This window comes from Suncus etruscus, chromosome 19 (assembly GCF_024139225.1).
Source record: "Suncus etruscus isolate mSunEtr1 chromosome 19, mSunEtr1.pri.cur, whole genome shotgun sequence".
Taxonomy (NCBI): domain Eukaryota; kingdom Metazoa; phylum Chordata; class Mammalia; order Eulipotyphla; family Soricidae; genus Suncus; species Suncus etruscus.
Window position 1 is genome coordinate 44,401,705 of NC_064866.1, and position 24,153 is coordinate 44,425,857.

General features: G+C 50.3%; 2 protein-coding genes across 2 annotated transcripts; one reads left to right on the forward strand and one right to left on the reverse strand.

Annotated features, from left to right (window-relative positions):
- Window positions 1-3,441: 3,441 nt before the first annotated feature.
- Window positions 3,442-4,029, forward strand: COMMD5 (COMM domain containing 5). The gene has a single exon (XM_049765651.1). It carries the CDS (start codon window positions 3,442-3,444, stop codon window positions 4,027-4,029), a length of 588 nt encoding a protein of 195 aa, XP_049621608.1.
- A 207-nt stretch (window positions 4,030-4,236) lies between these two features.
- Window positions 4,237-8,993, reverse strand: LOC125997227 (zinc finger protein 7-like). Its single transcript, XM_049765652.1, has 8 exons — window positions 8,925-8,993; window positions 8,798-8,818; window positions 8,545-8,639; window positions 7,089-8,400; window positions 6,858-6,922; window positions 5,803-5,867; window positions 5,508-5,601; window positions 4,237-4,279 (listed from the first exon to the last, which is right to left on the reverse strand). The coding sequence occupies exons 1-8, from the start codon at window positions 8,991-8,993 to the stop codon at window positions 4,237-4,239; spliced, it is 1,764 nt and encodes a 587-aa protein (XP_049621609.1).
- Between the last annotated feature and the right edge of the window lie 15,160 nt (window positions 8,994-24,153).

Here is a 24,153-nt window from a genome sequence, read left to right on the forward strand (position 1 = left end):
GGACCATATGGAATACCGGAATAGAACTTGAGTTTGTCTGGGGTTGGACGCATACAAGGCAAATGCCCTGATGTACTTTTTTATTTAAAAAAGCATTCAAGGATTGCTTTTATTTTATTTGTTTATTTATTTTTAGTTTCTGGACCACACCGAGCAGCACTCAGGATTACTGTAGGCACCACTCAGAAATTGTTCCTGGCAGGTTCAGCAGACTATATGGGATGCTAGAAATTGAATCTGGTACCATCCCAGGTTGGCCGCATGCAAAGCAAATGCCCTATCGCTGTGCTATTGCTCCGGCCCCGATGTGCTTTTAAAGTATTTGATTATCTCAGAAGATGTCTGAGATGGTTTCAGTCCCCCCCCCCCCCACCAAGTCAGAAAAGACTTAATTTGCAAATTTTCCCCGGTCACAACTGCTCAGGCTAAAAATCCTGACACTGGTCTTACACTACCATCTACTGGTGATAGGCTAGAAGGCCCTTTAGTTCCAACAGCCAGCATAAGTCAGGCCAAATATTTTGCCCGAAGATGTTGACCTTAACCTTCACAGCTAAATTAAAACAGGAAAATCTAAATTTTTTTTGTGGTTTTTGGGTCACACCCGGCAGTGCTCAGGGGTTACTCCTGGCTCCACGCTCAGAAATTGTTCCTGGCAGGCACGGGGGACCATATGGGACGCCGGGATTCGAACCGATGACCTTCTGCATGAAAGGCAAACGCCTTACCTCCATGCTATCTCTCCGGCCCCGGAAAATCTAATTTTTAAAAAATCTTTATTTAAGCACCATGTTTGTAGTTGGGTTTCAGTCATAAATAGAACACCCCCCTTCACCAGTGCAAGCTTCCCACCACCGGTGTCACTCCGACTCCCTCCCCCCCCCTGCCTGTATTCCTGTATTCACAACAGGTATTCTACTTCTCTCAAATTTTTTTTGTTTTGTTTTGTTTTTGGGTTACACCCGGCAGCGCTCAGGGGTTACTCCTGACTCTACACTCAGAAATCGCTCCTGGCAGGCTCAGGGGCCATATGGGATGCCAGGATTTGAACCACCGTCGTCCTTTTGCGTTTAAGGCAAATGCCCTACTGCTGTGCTACCTCTCTGGTGACTTCTCTCATTCTTTAACATTGTCATACTAGTTGTTAGAAGTTATTTCCCTAACAGCGTTCACCACTCTTTGCGACTATATGGGGAATTGAACCGGGCCCGTCCTGGGCTGGCTACGTCTAAGCTTCAAATGGTGAGTCAGTCCTTTCAGCCCTTCCAGCCTTTCACTCTATTGTCTCTGGGCCTTATTACAGTAACATCTTTAATTTTTTTTTCTTTTCTTTTCTTTTTTTTTTGGTTTTTGGGCCACACCCAGTGGTGCTCAGGGGTTACTCCTGGCTGTCTGCTCAGAAATAGCTCCTGGCAGGCACGGAGGACCTTATGGGACACCAGGATTTGAATCAACCACCTTAGGTCCTGGATCGGCTGCTTGCAAGGCAAATGCTGCTGTGCTATCTATCCGGGCCCTAATTTTTCTTAAAACCCATAGATGAGTGAAACTAATCTGCATCTATCTCTCTCCCTCTGACTTATTTCATTCAGCATAATAGATTCCATGTACATCCATGTATAGGGGACAGATTTTCACATACCTTCCTGAATGCACACAAACATACACACAGGATGGACACTTATACAATGCATGCAGTTACATGTACACAGAGGATTAATACACATGTATACACAAGATGCATCTACACACAGGATACATATGCACATGTACTCTGGACACATACACAGATACACACATCTCAGACATTCATACACAGGATGTACATATGCATCCAGTTTGTGATTTGGAGCCCTTGACCCAAAGCTTGCTGGTTCTGCTTGAACTGAGGAGTCAGAGAGTTGGTCCCAGACCAGCTGCCACCTTCACAAAAAAGCCAAAGTACTTTATTGTGTAGACACCTGGGAGATGGGGATGATGTTGTGGGAGAGCAGGGATGGAGTCCAATGAAAAACCCAACTAAACCAACTAGTGCCAAGGTTGCTCCCAATACTGAGTGATGTTCCCCCACCTTTATTTGTTTATTTATTTATTTCTGGTTTGGGGCCACACCCGGTGGTGCTCAGGGGTTATGCAGTCAGAAATTGCTCCTGGCATGCTCGGGGGACCCTATGGGATGCCAGGAATCAAACCTGGGTCTGTCCTGGCTAGTCCACGTGCAAGGCAAGCACTTTACCACTGTGCTATCCCTCCGACCTTGCTCCTCATATTTTAATAGTAAAAATGGCACTGGGGAGTGGATTTTTTTTTCTTCTCTTTTTGGCCCACACTCAATGATGTTCAGAGGTTATTCCTGACTCTTTCCTCAGGGGACCTTAAGGGATTCTGGGGATAGAACCCAGCTTGGCCGTGTGCAAGCAAATGCCCTCCTTTCTGTTATCTAATGCTCCAGGAGTGAATAAATAATATCAGGAGTGGATATTTTACGTGTTATTGAAACATGGAACCCATGTCCTATTTGATTCCACGCTGAGCATGCACCAAGGAGGACAGCCCCTCTATAGGGGTTTGGGAATAGGGATGTTAATGCTTGTGTACTTTTTTTTTTCCTTTTTGGGCCACACCCGGTGACGCTCTGGGGTTACCCCTGGCTATGCGCTCAGAAATCACTCCTGGCTTGGGGAATCGAACTGAGGTCCGTCCTGGATCAGCCATGTGTGAGGCAAACACCCTACCGCTTGTGCCACCGCTCAGGCCCAATGCTTGTGTACTTGAAGTGAGTCTCTGCGTGACGAGACAGACAGCTTCCCTCTTGGCTTTGTCTCTTTATGCTCGGCGTAGAAAACGGAGCCTTGTTTCAGGCATTATTCCCTGTGGATGCTCCCTTTCCACTTGAGTCACGACCAGAGCCACGGTCCAAAGCTTCATTTACATGGCGCCGCCCCGTACTCCGTGCCTCCCATGGCCACGCCTCCCAACCACGCCCCAACACCTCATTTACATGGCGGCCACGCCCCCTGAGCAACCCTAGCCACGCCCCTATGACTACACCCAACACCATATTTACTTGGCTCCGCTCGCCTCTCCGCGCCTCCCTAGCCACGCCCCAACATGATATTTACATGGCCCCGCCCATTCTCCGCGCCTCCCGTGACCACGCCTCCCCTAGCCCGGCCGCGCCCTATGACCACGCCTCAACACGCATTTACACGGCCCGCCCCTCTGGTCACGCCCACCAGGTTTACGTAGCCCCGCCCCGCGCACGCTCGCGGCTTCCGCGTCGGGCGCTTCCGGGTCCGCGCCGAGGTAGGGGGCTCCGGGGGCTTCCATCCATCCCGTCTCGCCCGGCCCCTCTCCCTCTCCCTCTCCCGTCCCCCTCGCCCACGGCGCCCCCGCTGTCCGTCTCTCCGCAGGAGCCGAGCCGAGCCGAGCCGAGCCGCCATGTCGGGCGCGGACGAGGAGGCGGCGGCGCTGGGCCGGCTGCTGGGCGCGGCGGGCGGCGTGGAGCGCGCGGCCTTCCGGCGGGTGCTGAAGCTGGCGGCGGGCGCGCTGCGGGGCCGGGACTGCCGCGAGGCGGCTTTGCGCCTGGCGGGCGACGCGGGGCTGGCGGAGGAGCGGCTGGGCGCGCTGCTGGCCGCCGCGCACGCGCTGCTGCGGCGGCTCCCGCGCCCGCCCGCGCCCGGCGCCGCGCCCGACGCCCTCCGCGAGCGGCTGCGCGAGCTGGGCCTGCCGGCGGACGCGGCGGCCGACGTGGCGAGCGTGGCGAGCGCGGCCCCGGCCCCGGCCCCGAGCGCGGGGCTGCCGCGCCTGGTCGGGCTGCGCTGGCGCGTGGACGTGGCCGTGTCGACCGGCGCGCTGGCCCGCTCGCTGCAGCCCTCGGTGCTGCTGCAGCTGCGCCTGTCGGACGGCTCGGCGCGCCGCTTCGAGGTGCCCGGCGCGCGGTTCCACGAGCTGCGCTACGGCCTGGCACGCCTGCTGCGGGACGTGGCCGAGCTCGAGCGCCAGTGCGAGCGCCGCCTGCAGGACTGACACCGCGGACCAGCGAGCGGACTCCGCGGCCCCGAGACGGGGCGCGGCACGGCTGGACGGAGACGAGACGAGACTGGAAACGAGACTGGGGGGCGGGCGTCCCCGCGGGGGGCGAGTAAAGCCGGCTGCGACGACGCTGCGAGTGAGGCGCTTTCCTTCTTGCGCTGCGGGTCCCGCCTTGTGGCGTTGCAACCAGATTCTGGACGCTCATCCCACCCGGGTGGTCGGTGGCGACTGCCCAGCAGCTTTCCTGGACGGGCAGGGAGCGATGCCACGGGAGGCCGTGAACCCTCCTAGGCTGATTGGGGGAAGTGCTGCTGCGACTTTGCAGCGCATCTGGCTTCCCCTTTTGGGGCCACACCCGGCGTGTTACTCCTGGCTCTGCGCTCACAAATCGCTCCTGGCAGGCTCCGGGAATCGAACCAGGTCTCTCCCGGGTAGGCCACTTGCAAGGCAAACGCCCTACCTACCGCTGTGCTATCTCCTGGGGGTGCACGGTGGACCATAAGGGATGCTGGGGATCGAACCTAAGTTGGCAAACGCCCTACCTGCCGCACTATTGCTATGGCTCTGGGAGTCACTTCTGAGCACATCCTTGGGGAGGAGGGAGCACGACATCCCTGCGAATGGGAGCCCTGGGTGCTACGGGGCCACATGGGTGGTGAGCAGCACAGCACAGGGCCGAGTTGATGGTTGAATTACCATTGACAGAGCAATGAGGACTAAGTGAGCTCGGCCCATAAAAGGAAGGTTCCCTGGCTATGGGGTTGGAACGATACACAGTGGCCAGGGTGTTTGCCTTGCAACCCATGCCCAATCCCAGACATCACATATGGTTCCCTGAGCCTGCCAGGAGTAAACAGTGCCATCAGGTGTGGTCCAAAAACCAAAAGAAGACTACCTGGCCCTGGCCAATGGGAGGCCAAGTCACTAAGGAGGGTTCCAGTTTTGCCAAGCACCACTTGGGAGGCCCTCAAAGGGTTGGGGGTTATGCTTGGCATGCCCATGGCCCAGCACCTCATGCTTCCTGAGCACTGCCGAGTATGGCCCAAGTAGCCCCCACCAAAGAAAGAGCTTAAGGAACTATGGGGTTTTATCCCTGCCGCTCCCTGCATAAATACAATCGGAGTTAAGGGAAGAAGGGTCACGCTGGCTGGTGGACACAGGTGCTTCCAGGGAGGAGTGATGAGGCCTCCCCAGGGCTGTGTGCCTACTGGCATCACACCCCGGGAACACTGCCTGTGTTAATAGTTCTGGGTTGTCTCTGCTTCCCCTATTGGGACCCACAGTGGTGGTAGGAAAACACTGCATGTGGTACCAGGGTGTAGAACCCACAACCTTCCCTTCCCTCACTGCATCCTTAGACCAGATGTGAATGTTCAAGCTCCAGCTTCCTAATGGACCCACAGTTGAGTCCTTTGCCTCAGGCATCTTAAAGCAAGGCCACAAGCAAGGACCAGAGGTTTTAGTCAGCGTACCTAGCACTGCCCCCGTGGGAATGAACCTGATTAACGGCTAGAACTCGCTCCTGTTCACTGCTGCCACCGCCACTGGGCATGACTTTGCTGTGGACTGTGGAGGAGGGTCCTGCGTATGCCCAGAGTGGCTGCTGGCCCCGAAGAAGGAAGGGATCCTGTTGAAGGCCCCTGGGATGCGGGGCTTCTGACGTGCAGAGTTAGGATAGTTAAGACAGTGCCTCTGAGCACCACAGCCATGGGGACCTGGTGGCCAGGACACCTGGTTCCAAGGCACATGGCTGACAGGCTGCCTTACTGTTGCCCTGCTTGGGAGACCAGCACAGTCTATCATGCAGGGTCCTGGGGACCCGAGCAGCACATCTGGGCAGTAAACACAGCCCTGTGTCCGAGGGTCCCTGGGGGCCTGTTTCCATAGTTGATGGTACCCAGTTGTGGAAGCTTCCTGGGTGAGCCTGAACACCACAGAGAACCATGGAGGCAGTGCAGACTGGGAGGGGCATTTCAAAGCCAGGCTTGAGTCTTGTGCGGGACAGCTGCAGGTGTGGTGAGTCTGGACCCCAGATCCCCTGTCCCCTTGCTGATTGGAAAAGTTCACAGGCTCCTCGGAGGCTTCCAGAGGATTTGGCCTCCTTCCCAGTTTGCACATGCTATCATTGCCACTTAACTGGCTGTGCTACACTGGTCCTTCACAAGGCACCTGCACTGGGCCGGAGTGGTAGGGTGCTTGCCTTGCACACACGCGGCTGATCCAGGACATACTTGGTTCGATCCCTGGCATCATATGGCCCCCCAAACCAGGAGTGATTTCTGAGTGCAGAGCCAGGAGTTAACTCCTGAGCGTTACCAGGAGTGGCCCCAAAACAAAATGAAACAAAAAAGGCATCAGCATGAAACACTGTAGGCCAGGGGTGCCTGCACTGCTGGCTTCTGACCCAGGTGTTGGCGTCTGACCAGTACACTCACAGCCTGGGAGGCCCCTAATGAGTAGCCAAAAGGTTCAAGGCCACCTGAGGGACTCCAGCTTACTGGAGGACACCATAAAGGACACCATAAGTGTCCTCACTTATTCTTTAACTCTGACCACCCACAGCCACCAGATAAGCCAGCAGGTCCTGAACACCAGGGGATAGGTGACATCCCTGCATCCAGCATCAAGGCCTGGGGCCAGGCAGGCTTTGTTTCTGAATCCCTCACAGCAGCCACATGGCAAGGCTAAGAGGGGTGGAAGGTAGTGAGGAGATGGGCACACCTCTGGGCTCAACAACAGAGCCCCCTATACTGGCAGATCATCATCCTGGTGCCTGAGGAACAGTGCTGGGTGAGTCCCAACTTGGTCTCATGGCAGAGCACCTGGACACATCCCAGCACGTTTTCCCGCAAAGGGCCTCCCACATGAACCAGAAATGGCACGTGAGCTGTGGGCAGGAACACAAACTTTGTGGATGGGCAAAGGCCAAACGCTCCCACACCATGCATGAGGCTGATCTCTGAAAGAACAGATCTAGGTTCTCATCAGTGTTAAGACTCTGGGTTTACTCACACCTATCATGCACCTTCTTAAGTGGAAATGGCTGGCCCCACGTGAGTTTTCTGGTGTTGAGCGAGCCTGGAGCTGCGGTTAAAAGCGCGGCCACAATCACTACACTTAAAGGGTTTTTCTCCAGAGTGAATCCTCTGGTGAATCACCAGGCGAGAGTGCCATCGGAATGTTTTCTCACACTCGTCACATTTATGCAGCTTCTTGCCGGGGTCTGCTCTCCTGCGGCTCGCGTGCACAGGGCCATCAGGCGTGCTTCCGTACTCGTGCCACCACTGAGCTCGCATGTGGGTCCTCAGGTGCTTCATAAGGTAGGAGCTGCGGCTGAAGGCCTTGCCACACTCGCTGCAGACATAGGACTTCACACCTGTGTGGATGATCTGGTGCTGGAAGAAGGTGGAGTAATGGCTGAAGGCCTTCCCGCACTCGCTGCACTTGTAGGGCCGCTCGCCCGTGTGGACCCTCTGGTGGACGGTGAGCTGCGTGCTCATGCTGAAGGCCTTCCCGCACTCCATGCACTCGTAGGGCTTCTCACCCTTGTGGACCCTCTGGTGGTAGATGAGGCTGGAGCTCTGGCTGAAGGCTTTCCCGCAATCGCTGCATCTGTAGGGCTTCTCCCCAGTGTGGATCCTCTGATGCTGACTGAGGTGTGAGCCCTGGACGAAACCTTTGCCACACTCCTCACACTTAAAAGGCTTCTCTTCGGTGTGAGCTCTCTGGTGGCGAATCAGGCGGGAGCTACACCCAAAGGCTTTGGTGCACTTGTTGCACTTGTAGGGTTTTTCGCCCGTGTGGGTCAGCTGGTGCTGGCTGAGGCGCGAGACCCATCGGAAAGCCTTCCCACACGCATCACACTTGAATGGCTTCTCCGTGGCATGGCTCTGCGGTGAGATGATGCAGAGTCCTCCTGGTGTGCGGGATCCCAGGCCCTCCTCCCCAGCATGGATGCGCTGGTGCTGAGCCAGCATGGAGCTCTGGCTGAAGGTCTTCCCACAGACATGGCAGGGGTAGGGTCTTTCCCCGGTGTGCATCCGCTGGTGCCTAACAAGCTGGGACTGTTGGCTGGAGGCTTTCCCACACTCTCGGCAGGGGTAGGACCGCTCTCCTGAGTGCATCCGCTGGTGGTGCATGAGGCCAGAGCTCTGCTCAAAGGCCTTCTCGCATGCCTCACACCTGTAGGGCTTCTCCCCAGTGTGGAGCCTCTGATGCTGGATCAGCTCTGAGCTCAGGCAGAAGGCCTCCCCACACTCACTGCACTTGAAGGGCTTCTCTCCGGTGTGGACCCTCTGGTGCTGGTCCAGATGAGAGCATAATCTGAAGATTTCGCCGCATTCCTCACACCCATATGGCTTCTCTCTGTGACAATGGCTCTGGCACCCCTGACACTTGCCGTGTGTCCTCTGTGTGTTGTCATGACGCACAGCAGTTTCTGAAGTGCATCTGAAACCTCTGTTACAAGCATCACATCTTGGGGAGGCCCCTACTGTCCCTCCCTCACACCTGCCAGGCCGGCCAGCTGTCTCCTTGGGTCCCCGGGCTTCCTCCTTGGCCCTCCTCTTGCAGGGAGCTGTGGTACCTGGCTTCCCCCGGTCATTCTGGTGGAAAGGGTGTGCTCTCTGCCTGCAATTGCTCAGAGGACCCGCTGACCAGGTCTTAGAAAAACTGGCATCTCCAGCTCTCAGGCTCTGTGGAAAACCCTGAGACTCCTGTGACGCTGACCAGAGACTGCCCCTGTTCTCAGGGGCTCGCTCACCGTCAGTTCTAGCTGCAGAACCTGAAATCAAGAGGAAAACAATGATTCTTATGTATCCTGTGCTGAAAGGACAGGAACAACACAGCTGTGGTATAGGCCTTGACTGGGATTGTACTCCCACACCTACAGGCTGCTTGGAAATAGCACCACTGCACATTTGCTCGGGCAGTTCCGATTCCCCCTGTGGGATGTCCATCTCTGGCATCACATAAGGTTGGTCTCCTAAGCACAACCGTGTGTGAACCCAAACCAAAACTTCCTTCTCGGGGCCAGCGCAGTGGTGCTAGAGGTAAGGTGTCTGCCTTGCCAGTGCAAGCCTAGGACGGACCTCGGTTCGATCCCCCGGCATCCCATATGGTCCCCCAAGCCAGGAGCGACTTCTGAGCACATAGCCAGGAGTAACCCCTGAGCGGTACCAGGTGTGACCCAAAAAAACAAACAAAAAAAAAACAACAACAAAAAAAAGACTTCCTTCGCAGTGTCATCAGTGCATAAAAGATGTCCCCCCACCCCGTAGGGGCCACATCTACAGTGACTTATGCCACAGATACCAGAAAATCCACAAAAGAGGGAGCAGGTAAGGACAGGATCTTAGCTACTGGAGGGGCAGGTTTTGGCTAAGGTCAGACCACAGGTGAGTGCAGGGAAGATTGAGAGTGTGGTGGAGATCAAGGTGGTTGTGTGGCTAGGCGAGAGGATCCCCACAGGGCAGTGGCCCCAGGCAGGGGTGTGGCCCCATCAGCTCTCTGCATTGGGAACCCCTGTAGAAGGTTCCACCATGCTCCTAATTGGCAGTCCATAGCTGTTGGCCAAGACAGCTGCTGTCTTACGGACTCTCTTTCCTATTCTGCACCACTGATAGGACCTTTTCCAAAGTTAGACCCAAACCTGGTGGCCATCAACACATCTGGCCCAGGGTACCTGCCAGCCCCTTCCCCTCAGCCATGGCTACACTTAAGTCTGGGGGTAGCATGCGACATCTCCTGTGCACAATTGGTCTTCCTAACAGCTACCCCAGAGAAGGCTGTGGGTGAGAGCTGAGCACAAGCCCACAGCCATACAGCTGACTAGGTCTGTGCTCACAGACATGCCTTTTTGCTCTTGCTGGGATACATTTCTGTCTCTTTTTTTTTTTGTGGGGGGGAGGTTTCAGGCCACACCCGTTTGATGCTCAGGGGTTACTCCTGGCTAAGCACTCAGAAATTGCCCATGGCTTGGGGGGACCATATGGGACACCAGGGATCGAACCGCGGTCCTTCCTTGGCTAGTGCTTGCAAGGCAGACACCTTACCTCTAGCACCACCTCGCCAGCCCCACATTTCTGTCTCTTACCAGCCTAGACAAACCTGATCCTGTAACAGAGCAGAGGAAGGGTCCACAGAACCTTCCAGACACCTGCTTCCCTTCTACTGGCCAGAGGGCATAGCTCAAGTATCGACCACTGGCCAGGTGCGAGCTGATTCTTTTTTTTTTTTTTTTGGTTTTTGGGTCACACCCGGTGGTGCTCAGAGGTTACTCCTGGCTGTCTGCTCAGAAATAGCTCCTGGCAGGCACAGGGGACCATATGGGACACTGGGATTCGAACCAACCACCTTTGGTCCTGGATCGGCTGCTTGCAAGGCAAACACCGCTGTGCTATCTCTCCGGGCCCGAGCTGATTCTTTAGTGCTGAGATCACTGCAGGCTCCTTTGACTGCTGGACTTGGGCTGCTTTGGCAAATCCTTACATGTGCCCCATGCTCACGCCCATCCAGGTCTGTCTCTGCTGCTCCTCACAGCTGCTCCCTGGAGGCCCCCAGCAGTCTGCTGCTTATTTCCCTAAGCTGTCCCCGACCAGGTCCTTCCTGAACAGTCAAACGGATCAGGCAATGCCAACAATGCAACTGCTGTAGCTAAAGGCACCAAGGTGACCCTAAAATCCTTTGAAGTACCTGCCTGAGAAAGTTGAAGGTTACAAGAATGGGCAGGAGTGAGAGTATAGTGGATAAAAGTGCTTGCCTTGTATGTGGCAGACCTGGTAAAATCTCTGGTATCATGTATGTTTCCCCAAGCCGTACCAGGAGTGATCCCTGAACACAAAACCAGGAGTAAGTCCTAAGCACTGCCAGGTGTGGTCCCCCAAACAAAGCAAGGCTAGGGTAGCATTTACTTGTGTCCCAAACACAACGAGGACAGGAAGCTTGCCCCAGACTCACAAACACCGGCAGCAATGGGGCGGAGAGGGGGTTGTTTCACCGAGACCAACCAATTCTATCCTGTCATTCATCTTAGGTCTGACTTTGCACAGCAGTAGGGCATTTGCCTTGCATGCAGTTGACCCAGGACAGATGATGGTTCGAATTCCAGCATCCCACATGGTCCCCCATGCCTGCCAGGAGTGATTTCTGAGCAGAGCCAGGAGTAATCCCTGAGAGCCTCCAGATGTAACCCCAAAATAACCCCCCCCCCAAAAAAAAGGGCCGGAGTGATAGCACAGCAGTAAGGCATTTGTCTTGCATGTGGCGGCTGACCTGGATCAAACCCAGGTTTGATCCCTGGCATCCTATATGGTCTCCTAAGCCTGCCAGGAGCAACTTCTGAGTGCAGAGACAGGAGTAACCCCAGAGCACAAAACTCAAAAATAAAATAAAGGGCCTGGGAGATGGGAGGTCCAGTAGGTAGGGGGCTTGCTCTGACCCCCTAAAAAAAGAGAAAAGGCATGACAGTAATATTAGAAATCTGGCAAAACCTGGATCAAAATCAAGTTCCTTTTGCTAAAATCACAGGTCCTGGTTTTTTCTTTTTGGTTTCTGGGCCACACCCGGTGACACTCAGGGGTTTCTGGCTATACGCTCAGAAACCGCTCCTGGCTTGGAGGACCATAAGGGACGTCCAGGGATCGAGCCGTGGTCTGTTCTAGGCTAGCACAGGCAAGGCAGATGCCTTACCCCTTGTGCCACCGCTCCGGCTCCAGGGCCTGGTTTTTTGGTATCCCCAAAGAGGCCCTGACTGACCACCAGGTTGTGGGACTCATGCTTCATCCTGCCTGGCTGGCCTTGGAGTCACTCACTCAGTCCATCTCCTGACCTCTCAGCCTTTGTCAGCGGTAGATCTGGGCCTTGCCTCACCTGTTTGGGAAGTCTGGGACACCTGTGTGCCTTCCATTCCCTGAAGGTCAAGCACCCAGGGCTCCTGCCCCTGCTCCAGTCGGGAAATCAGCTCAGGCTTGAAGACCAGGAACCCTGCTGTGAGTGGCGGGAAGGAGATGGTGTTGTGATGGCTAGTACTGGGCTCTGCCTCTGGAGTAAAGGGGCAAAGGGATGCAGGACACGGGTGTCTGACAGCAACCCCAGGGCAGAGGGACTCAGCACTGCCTATCAGACCCAACCCAGCTCTAAGCCTGGCTCATCCCTAACAGAGAACTGGGGCTCCCAACCACCAGGCTACAAATAGGAGACTCCTGGAGTGGGGCTGGTCAGAAATAACCAACTATTTTATGTTTGTTTTGGGGTCAAGGACTATTCCTGGATCTACGCTTAGGTACCATATGGGATGCCGGGGATTGAACCCAGATCAGCCATATGCAAGACAAGCTCTCCCTGCTGTGGTATGGCTCTGGTCCAAAGAAACTACTTTAAACTAGAGGGAGCTAAGACCCACCCATCACCTAGTTGTTCTAGTCTTATGTGGGGCTCCCAGACTGAAGAAGGTTGGATGCCGCTGGGCCCTGTGCCCATTCAAGTATAGCCATGTGTCACAGGTTTCCCAGGACAAGGAGCAACAGCCCTCGTTTTGTTTTTGTTTTTTTTGTTTGTTTGGTTTTGGGCCACACCCAGGGTTACTCCAAATTCTGCACTCAAAAGTCGCTCCTGGCAGGCTCAGGGGACCATAAAGGATGCCGGAGATTGTCCATCCCGGGTTGTCCACATGCAAGGCAAACGCCCTACTGCTGTGCTATTGGTCCGGCCCCCAGCCTATTTAAGAGTACCCGAGCACTGACTATGTGCCCAGCCCTAAACAACTGCATACGAGTCCTCGCCTCTCAGATCCATAGCACCTCACAAACAGAATCATGAAGTTTTTTTTTTTTTTTTTTTTTTTGGTTTTTTGGGTCACACCCGGCGGTGCTCAGGGGTTACTCCTGGCTGTCTGCTCAGAAATAGCTCCTGGCAGGCTCAGGGGACCATATGGGACACCGGGATTCGAACCAAGCACCTTTGGTCCTGGATCGGCTGCTTGCAAGGCAAACACCGCTGTGCTATCTCTCCGGGCCCAGAATCATGAAGTTTTAAGTAGCATGGAACTTACTGAAACAAGACTCAGAGGTTTGGGAACACCACTGGGAGTAAGCCCTGAGCACTAAACTAAGAGTAGCAGCCCCAAGAGCAGTGCCAGATGTTGGTCCAACAGCACCACACAAAGACAGCTCAAGGCAGCAATGACCCTTTCCACAAAGCATATCTTGTAAGAACACAAACTGAGAAGGAACATGAAGCTCACAGAAGCCATTACTGGAGAGTGGCTGATGCACACTGGAGCCATTACTGAGGGGATGACACATGTGAAAGGAATGATATAGGGCCCTAGAGGGAAGGTTGCCCTCAAGGGCCACTACCCTTGTTTTCGATCTCAGGTGTTGTAACTTTCCTTTTTTGCTACCATTTATCTCCAGACTAAGCTCTCCTTCTTACAGCTGGCTCAGGCACAGTCAGCTTATCAACAAAAATCCATTCCCCCGTGAGCACTGCCTCCTGAGGCCCCACAGCCTGCTGTCTGCCCACTATGGCTCCTCTAAATGTGAGAACCGAAAGGCAGTGGGAGAGCCTGACCGCATGTCCAAAGGAGCCTCACCTAGCCCAGCCACACTGCTGTGGTTCTCCAGCATGACCTCCTTGTACAGAGCCCTCTGGCCAGGGTCCAGACACTGCCACTCTTCCCTGGAGAAGTGCACAGCCACATCTCCAAATGTCACGGCCTCCTGAAAGGACACACACCAGCAATCCCTGAGTAGGGTCCCACGACACCCTCTTAGTGTGTCTCAGGCACATGCATGGCAGGGAAAGGCCCAGTCGCCTTGGCTCAATGGAAGAGAAGATGGTCTGGGGTGGGGGGCAGGACCAGAGCAAGTTGACCCATAGTCCTCTCCTGTGAGGAACCTGGTCAGGTTCTGGGCCCTGACCAGACCAGAGAGACAGTGGGCAGACAGATGAGGACCCTTCCCCCGGCATAGGGGACAGAATCAGTAGGCTCCTACCATGAGGCACGGTGGCTGGGTATCCATATGTCCTGGCTGAGACCTGCACAGTTAAGGGTCAGAGGTCAAGGTACCTCACCCTCCCCACTGACCTCCCGAGTAGAGCAGAGAACATGGCTGCTCCCATTCAGTGATGTCTTTTTTTTTTTTTTTTTTTTTTTTTTTTTTTTTCTTGTACTGAAGTTTTATTTTGATAATTTCTTTACCATTCAGTTATAACAAGTAATATAAAATAAAAATTTTTTTTTTTTTTTTTTTTTTTTTTTATAATTTTTTATTATGAATTATGAGAACAAAAGATGCAAAGAAAGAGGATAAGGTAAAGTTACAGTGGAAGGACAATCACCCATAACATAATTATCAGAAGAAGTCCCCTTGCTGATATCTTAACTTTGAATTTTCACCAAAGAAAGTTAAGATAAATAAAACAGAATCCATGTGCAATTACTTTTTCCCTCAAGTCCCCAGATTGTAGCACATTATAATATTTCTTAACAGCACACAAGGCAATCTAAAGCCATCAAACTTACGTAACTCCTTAAACATTAGAGGCATAGTGTTTTTTACATTTCCATGTACATGCATATTAGCTTAAGTTAACCTCAAATTTTAAGTGGGTGTGTTTTAAGGATTAGAGTCAAAGGAGCACAGTAAAAACGATGTTAGAGTGGCAATTGTTGTTTGCATAGGCCCACCAAAATATGAGAGGCATGGAAAGGAATAGCCTTGGCCTAAATACAAAGAGATCCTACCCCTGAAGTTTCCTGGCATAAGACCAGCTCTAGGCCTCAGGAAAGTTATCGTTCGCTCCAAGACATTGTCCGTAGCGCCAACACACTTATCACACAGTCTCTGTTGTTGGTCTCATGTTTCTGTATTAAAGATTCTGGAATCTGCATGTCCTACATTGAAGTCATGATGAGGAGTGCCTTCTCGTTTCACCTCACCATGAAAGGGGAATGCAGGAAGCCCTGTCCTATAAGCAGGTTGTTGTTGTTGTTAAGTCTTCTCAGTGTTAAAGGAAGTCTCTTTTGAGCAGGACGATGTCTGAGCAGTGGTAGGGTCTTCCGTGGTAGAGGATTGCTTCCAGGTGATGTTATAGACAAACCTCACCATAAAGGGGCAATACAGCAAGCCCTGTCCAGTAAACAGGTCATTGTTCTTGTTGTCTTCTCAGTGCTAAGGGATGTCTCTTTTGAGTAGATCGATGTCAGAGCAGCTGTAGGGTCGTCCCTGGTACAGGAATGCCTCCGGGTGATGTTATATACAACCTTGGATGTTTTGTAAATGTCTTCTGTAGATCAAGGGGTAAATGGAGAATGTCCATTCTTCTGAGGCCTGTGCCAGGTCTTTATGTCAATGTTCAGGGTGTAAGGTCTCATTGTACTACAAGATTTGTGTGTTCCCCTTTCTATTAGATAAGAACTTATTGGTATGTATAGTATTTTCCCATGTCAGTGTGCCTACGCAAACAAGATATAAAGCCACGTGGTGCTATCAGATATATGGGGGCATAAGAACATTTCCAACAAGACCCATGACTTGGTTCAAACATAAGTATTAAACTGAGGGATTCTTTCACACCAAATTCCATATTGAGCAGTTCACAAAGAGAAGATAAAAAAAAAATGGGGGGTCAAAAGCAAGGTCAAATGAAGGACGAGGAAAAACAGAAAGATGACTGCACAACTTTCAAGCCTCAAAAAGAACATACAGAAAAGGAAGAGAAACTTAAAGAAAACGTGTGTATCTAATAAGGCGATGAAGAAATGCAAAACACTAAGCAGTATTCACTAGATTTAGAACAGAAATGAAGGCAAAACCAACGCCAAAGTTACTAAGGAGAATCATGAAAAACACAACGTTTGTAGCTCTCAAATGAGTAATTCTTCACAGGAAAAGCAAGGTCAAATGAAGGACGAGGAAAAACAGAAAGATGACTGCACAACTTTCAAGCCTCAAAGAGAACATACAAAAAAGGAAGAGAAACTTAAAGAAAACGTGTGTATCTAATAAGGAGAGGAAGAAATGCAAAACACTAAGCAGAATTCACAGGAATTAGAACAGAAATGAAGGCAAAACCAACGCCAAAGTTCCTAAGTAGAATCATGAAAAACACAACGTTTGCAGCTCTCAAATGAGTAATTCTGCACAGGAAAAGCAAGGTCAAATGAAGGACGAGAAAAAACAGAAAGATTACTGCACAACTTTCAAGCCTCAAAAAGAACATACAGAAAAGGAAGAGAAACTTAAAGAAAAAGTGTGTATCTAATAAGGAGATGAAGAAATGCAAAAAACTAAGCAGTATTCACTAGAATTAGAAAAGAAATGAAGGCAAAACCAACGCCAAAGTTCCTTAGGAGAATCATGAAAAACACAACGTTTGCAGCTCTCAAATGAGTAATTCTGCACAGGAAAAGTAAAGGTCAAATGAAGGACGAGGAAAAACAGAAAGATGACTGCACAACTTTCAAGCCTCAAAAAGAGCATACAAAAAAGGAAGAGAAACTTAAAGAAAACGTGTGTATCTAATAAGCAGATGAAGAAATGCAAAACACTAAGCAGTATTCATTAGATTTAGAAAAGAAATGAAGGCAAAACCAACGCCAAAGTTCCTAAGGAGAATCATGAAAAACACAACGTTTGCAGCTCTGAAATGAGTAATTCTGCACAGGAAAAGCAAGGTCAAATGAAGGACGAGGAAAAACAGAAAGATTACTGCACAACTTTCAAGCCTCAAAAAGAACATACAGAAAAGGAAGAGAAACTTAAAGAAAACGTGTGTATCTAATAAGGCGATGAAGAAATGCAAAACACTAAGCAGTATTCACTAGAATTAGAACAGAAATGAAGGCAAAACCAACGCCAAAGTTACTAAGAAGAATAAAGAAAAAAACAACGTTTGCAGCTCTCAAATGAGTAATTCTGCACAGGAAAAGCAAGGTCAAATGAAGGACGAGGAAAAACAGAAAGATTACAGCACAACTTTCAAGCCTCAAAGAGAACATACAGAAAAGGAAGAGAAACTTAAAGAAAACGTGTGTATCTAATAAGTAGATGAAGAAATGCAAAACACTAAGCAGAATTCACAGGAATTAGAACAGAAATGAAGGCAAAACCAACGCCAAAGTTCCTAAGTAGAATCATGAAAAACACAACGTTTGCAGCTCTCAAATGAGTAATTCTGCACAGGAAAAGCAAGGTCAAATGAAGGACGAGAAAAAACAGAAAGATGACTGCACAACTTTCAAGCCTCAAAAAGAACATACAGAAAAGGAAGAGAAAATTAAAGAAAACGTGTGTATCTAATAAGCAGATGAAGAAATGCAAAACACTAAGCAGAATTCACTAGATTTAGAACAGAAATGAAGGCAAAACCAACGCCAAAGTTCCTAAGGAGAATCATGAAAAACACAACGTTTTCAGCTCTCAAATGAGTAATTCTGCACAGGAAAAGCAAGATAAAAATAAGGACGAGAAAAAACAGAAAGATTACTGCACAACTTTCAAGCCTCAAAAAGAACATAGAGAAAAGGAAGAGAAACTTAAAGAAAAAGTGTGTATCTAATAAGGAGATGAAGAAATGCAAAAAACTAAGCAGTATTCACTAGAATTAGAACAGAAATGAAGGCAAAACCAACGCCAAATTTACTTAGAAGAATAAAGAAAAACACAACTTTTGTTGCTCTCAAATGAGTAATTCTGCACAGGAAAAGCAAGGTCAAATGAAGGACGAGGAAAAACAGAAATATTACAGCACAACTTTCAAGCCTCAAAGAGAACATACAGAAAAGGAAGAGAAACTTAAAGAAAACGTGTGTATCTTATAAGGCGATGAAGAAATGCAAAACACTAAGCAGTATTCACTAGAATTAGAACAGAAATGTAGGCAAAACCAAGGCCAAAGTTACTAAGAAGAATCAAGAAAAACACAACGTTTGCAGCTCTCAAATGAGTAATTCTGCACAGGAAAAGCAAGGTCAAATGAAGGACGAGGAAAAACAGAAAGATGACTGCACAACTTTCAAGCCTCAAAAAGAACATACAGAAAAGGAAGAGAAACTTAAAGAAAACGTGTGTATCTAATAAGGCGATGAAGAAATGCAAAACACTAAGCAGTATTCACTAGATTTAGAACAGAAATGAAGGCAAAACCAACGCCAAAGTTACTAAGGAGAATCATGAAAAACACAACGTTTGTAGCTCTCAAATGAGTAATTCTGCACAGGAAAAGCAAGGTCAAATGAAGGACGAGGAAAAACAGAAAGATGACTGCACAACTTTCAAGCCTCAAAGAGAACATACAAAAAAGGAAGAGAAACTTAAAGAAAACGTGTGTATCTAATAAGGAGATGAAGAAATGCAAAACACTAAGCAGAATTCACAGGAATTAGAACAGAAATGAAGGCAAAACCAACGCCAAAGTTTCTAAGTAGAATCATGAAAAACACAACGTTTGCAGCTCTCAAATGAGTAATTCTGCACAGGAAAAGCGAGGTCAAATGAAGGACGAGAAAAAACAGAAAGATTACTGCACAACTTTCAAGCCTCAAAAAGAACATACAGAAAAGGAAGAGAAACTTAAAGAAAAAGTGTGTATCTAATAAGGAGATGAAGAAATGCAAAAAACTAAGCAGTATTCACTAGAATTAGAAAAGAAATGAAGGCAAAACCAACGCCAAAGTTCCTAAGGAGAATCATGAAAAACACAACGTTTGCAGCTCTCAAATGAGTAATTCTGCACAGGAAAAGTAAAGGTCAAATGAAGGACGAGGAAAAACAGAAAGATGACTGCACAACTTTCTTTTTTTTTTTTTTTTTTTTTTAGTGTTCTCTCCACTTTTTTTTTTTTTTTTTTTTTTTTTTTTTTTTTTTGGCATTTTTTTTTTTTTTTTTTTTTTTTTTTTAATTTTTTTTATTTTAATTATGACAACAAAGATGCAAAGAAAGAGGACAGGGTAAAGTTACAGTGGAAGCCCAATCACCCATAAACAGGATTCTCAGTAGTCCCATCGATGCTATCCCAGCCTTATACTTTCAGCCAAAGAACATTAAGAAAAACAAAACTGAACCCATGTACCATACAATTACTTTGTCCCTCAAATCCCCCGTTGTAGTACATATTATTTCTTAGCAGCACACCATATAATCTAAAGATATTAGACTTATGTAACTCTTTAAACATTGAGGGCAAAGTACATTTATCTAGATCCATGCACATGCTTACTAATTTAAATTAACCTCAAAAGTTTTAGTGGGTTGTTTTTCTTAAGGATTGGAGTCAAGGGACCATAGTAAAAAACGATATTAAAGTGGCATTTGTTTGCATAGGCCCACCAAAACATAAGGGACATGGAAAGACAAATTATGGTCTAAATAGATGGAGACCCTACCCCTGAAGTTTCCTGGCACAGGACTGACTCTAGGCTCCAGGCAAACTAGTTTGTCCAATTCAAGTCATCGTCTGTAGTGGCAATACACCTCCATTCCTCACATAGTCTCTGTTGTTGGTATCATGCTTCTGTATTAAAGATCCTGGAGTCTACATGTCTCCTATAGCAGTCAGGATGATGCAGAGCATTCTCTCGTTTCATCTCACACTTAAGGGGCAATAGAGAGAACCATGTCCTGTAGAGCAGGTCATCGTTGTTGCACTTTTTATTTTTTTGACCCTTCATCAAACATTACTTGATAGTCAACCTGTGCGCCCATTTCTGAGTATTCTAGTCTATTTTATTGTTCTGAGGATCTGTCTTTATTTTAATGCTATTTTTTTTTTTTTTTTTTATAATTTTTTATTATGAATTATGAGAACAAAAGATGCAAAGAAAGAGGATAAGGTAAAGTTACAGTGGAAGGACAATCACCCATAACATAATTATCAGAAGAAGTCCCCTTGCTGATATCTTAACTTTGAATTTTCACCAAAAAAAGTTAAGATAAATAAAACAGAATCCATGTGCAATTACTTTTTCCCTCAAGTCCCCAGATTGTAGCACATTATAATATTTCTTAACAGCACACAAGGCAATCTAAAGCCATCAAGCTTACGTAACTCCTTAAACATTAGAGGCATAGTGTTTTTTACATTTCCATGTACATGCATATTAGCTTAAGTTAACCTCAAATTTTAAGTGGGTGTGTTTTAAGGATTAGAGTCAAAGGAGCACAGTAAAAACGGTGTTAGAGTGGCAATTGTTGTTTGCATAGGCCCACCAAAATATGAGAGGCATGGAAAGGAATAGCCTTGGCCTAAATACAAAGAGATCCTACCCCTGAAGTTTCCTGGCATAAGACCAGCTCTAGGCCTCAGGAAAGTTATCGTTCGCTCCAAGACATTGTCCGTAGCGCCAACACACTTATCACAGAGTCTCTGTTGTTGGTCTCATGTTTCTGTATTAAAGATTCTGGAATCTGCATGTCCTACATTGAAGTCATGATGAGGAGTGCCTTCTCGTTTCACTTCACCATGAAAGGGGAATGCAGGAAGCCCTGTCCTATAAGCAGGTTGTTGTTGTTGTTAAGTCTTCTCAGTGTTAAAGGAAGTCTCTTTTGAGCAGGACGATGTCTGAGCAGTGGTAGGGTCTTCCGTGGTAGAGGATTGCTTCCAGGTGATGTTATAGACAAACCTCACCATAAATGGGCAATACAGCAAGCCCTGTCCAGTAAACAGGTCATTGTTCTTGTTGTCTTCTCAGTGCTAAGGGATGTCTCTTTTGAGTAGATCGATGTCAGAGCAGCTGTAGGGTCGTCCCTGGTACAGGAATGCCTCCGGGTGATGTTATATACAACCTTGGATGTTTTGTAAATGTCTTCTGTAGATCAAGGGGTAAATGGAGAATGTCCATTCTTCTGAGGCCTGTGCCAGGTCTTTATGTCAATGTTCAGGGTGTAAGGTCTCATTGTACTACAAGATTTGTGTGTTCCCCTTTCTATTAGATAAGAACTTATTGGTATGTATAGTATTTTCCCATGTCAGTGTGCCTACGCAAACAAGATATAAAGCCACGTGGTGCTATCAGATATATGGGGGCATAAGAACATTTCCAACAAGACCCATGACTTGGTTCAAACATAAGTATTAAACTGAGGGATTCTTTCACACCAAATTCCATATTGAGTAGTTCACAAAGAGAAGATAAAAAAAAATGGGGGGGGATCATCACTGTATAAGAAAGTATTTAGCAAAAGTTATAGCCGTCAAAGAAAACACGCATAAAATGTTGAAAAGATATGTGTCCTTTTTATGCCTTTTAAAATAGTTGTGTGGGTGTTAACTCTAGGGCACCACTTTGGTCTGTGAATTAGGACTCAAGAGTACTTAAGTTAGAAAGGGTAAAAAAGGAGTAATGATGATAGGAGTTAAAGAAGTTAAAGAGAAATATGAACTTATGAAGGGGTATGCAAAAGGGCAGAGTACAAAATGGACATTCTGCATACATAAAAACATAATTCAATGATAGTGAGTACTAGTAATGTTTCTTGTGAGAGTACTATTAATGTTTCTTGTGCGCGCGGGGGCAATAGCCCCCACGCGATTTTGAAAATGTAGACTGGACAGAGATTACCAGTGCCAGCCAAACCTCCTCCTGCCTGACTCCCGGCTCCCAGGAAGGAGAGATCCTTCAAGAAGCTGGGAGAACAGAAGTTCAGAGCCCCACCCAGACCCTCCCTAAGGAGCCGCATGGATAGTGGGGGAAGGCCTAGGGTCCTTCAAGCTCCACCAAGGGACCCAACTCACCGGCTTGCCCAGGGGTGTGGCCCGGGGAAGCCCTGGAGATCTGGAGCAAGGCGGCAGAGGGGTGCTGGGGTTACCCAAATCCCGCACCCCCCCTAGGCCTGGCCAAGCAGGCCTCCGGCATGGCGTGGGCCTGCCAAACCTCCTCCTGCCTGACTCCCGGCTCCCAGGAAGGAGAGATCCTTCAAGAAGCTGGGAGAACAGAAGTTCAGAGCCCCACCCAGACCCTCCCTAAGGAGCCGCATGGATAGTGGGGGAAGGCCTAGGGTCCTTCAAGCTCCACCAAGGGACCCAACTCACCGGCTTGCCCAGGGGTGTGGCCCGGGGAAGCCCTGGAGATCTGGAGCAAGGCGGCAGAGGGGTGCTGGGGTTACCCACATCCCGCACCCCCCCTAGGCCTGGCCAAGCAGGCCTCCGGCATGGCGTGGGCCTGCCAAACCTCCTCCTGCCTGACTCCCGGCTCCCAGGAAGGAGAGATCCTTCAAGAAGCTGGGAGAACAGAAGTTCAGAGCCCCACCCAGACCCTCCCTAAGGAGCCGCATGGATAGTGGGGGAAGGCCTAGGGTCCTTCAAGCTCCACCAAGGGACCCAACTCACCGGCTTGCCCAGGGGTGTGGCCCGGGGAAGCCCTGGAGATCTGGAGCAAGGCGGCAGAGGGGTGCTGGGGTTACCCAAATCCCGCACCCCCCCTAGGCCTGGCCAAGCAGGCCTCCGGCATGGCGTGGGCCTGCCAAACCTCCTCCTGCCTGACTCCCGGCTCCCAGGAAGGAGAGATCCTTCAAGAAGCTGGGAGAACAGAAGTTCAGAGCCCCACCCAGACCCTCCCTAAGGAGCCGCATGGATAGTGGGGGAAGGCCTAGGGTCCTTCAAGCTCCACCAAGGGACCCAACTCACCGGCTTGCCCAGGGGTGTGGCCCGGGGAAGCCCTGGAGATCTGGAGCAAGGCGGCAGAGGGGTGCTGGGGTTACCCAAATCCCGCACCCCCCCTAGGCCTGGCCAAGCAGGCCTCCGGCATGGCGTGGGCCTGCCAAACCTCCTCCTGCCTGACTCCCGGCTCCCAGGAAGGAGAGATCCTTCAAGAAGCTGGGAGAACAGAAGTTCAGAGCCCCACCCAGACCCTCCCTAAGGAGCCGCATGGATAGTGGGGTGTGGCCCGGGGAAGCCCTGGAGATCTGGAGCAAGGCGGCAGAGGGGTGCTGGTGCCACCCCTCACCCTCCCCACTGACCTCCCGAGTAGAGCAGAGAACATGGCTGCTCCCATTCAGTGATGTCTGACCCTGGATGTCCTTTGGCGGGCAGGTCGGTGGGGCTGGGGTGGCCAGGGCGCTGAGTATCCTCCTCTTGACGCTTTGTGCATCTGTCAGTGTGTGGTGTTCATTTCCCTCCAAGAACGGGGTGGAGCGACTGCCACGTGTGTCAGGGCTGGCACAGCAATGGGGATGCAGCAGAGAGGAATTCACAAGAGTTCTGCCTACAGCACAGCCTAAGGAAGGAACCTGTGAAAAAAACCGCTCAGATACACAGAAAGACTGCTTCCGTTGCTCCAAAGCACGGGATGATCTAAAAGCATCAGATCTAGGAAAGTAACTTGCCTGACACCTACTTTTCATGGGGAGCTGACCAGACCTGTAACAAAGGTCAGGAAGTTGCTCTGGGCAGATCAGCATGTGCAAAAAGGCTGAGGCGGGAAGCAATGAAGCCAGGCAGTAGTCAGTGGAGCTGTAGGCGGACACAGCAACAGGGGAAGTACACCTGAAGTCTGGGCAGAGCACCCGGAGTGCACACCAGCAGCTGCCCCTGAGCACACCCTCCCAAACTTCAGGGCTCGGGGTGGGAGTGCTCTGCCTTCCCCTTCCAAGTGAGAGGCCCTGAATCCCACCCCCGGGCAGGAAGGAGCTGAAAGGCCTGGAGAGCCTGCATGCAACAAACAGGCCTTGAGTCTGCTCTCTGCACTGATTGCAAACCGTGAGCGCCAAGCGCAAGCGAGCACCTGGCAGGCAGTACCCCAGGTTTGGGCCGAGTGCAACCGAGGAGCACTGCTCGGGAGCCCCCAAATCAGGGCTGCCAGGGGCAACAAGCCTCCAGAGTGCACTTGCCCGGGGCGATTCTCCCAGGCCCGCCGGGAGCGCGCTCCGTACCTCCTCCGAAGCGACCACGGGGCTCCGGTGGGACCCCGCGGACTCCGAGTCCCGCGCCCAGAGCCGCCGGCGGAAGCAGGCCCGGGACACCCGCGCCCAGCGCCGCACACTTCCGGCCGCTCTGGGCCTCCGGAGGCTCGGCCGTCGACGGTCCCCAGCCCGTCGCCCGTCGCCCGTCGCGCGGGACGTGGGCGGGGCGGGGCCAGGCCGGGGGAGGGCGGGCTCGACGGGCAGGTGGACCAATCGC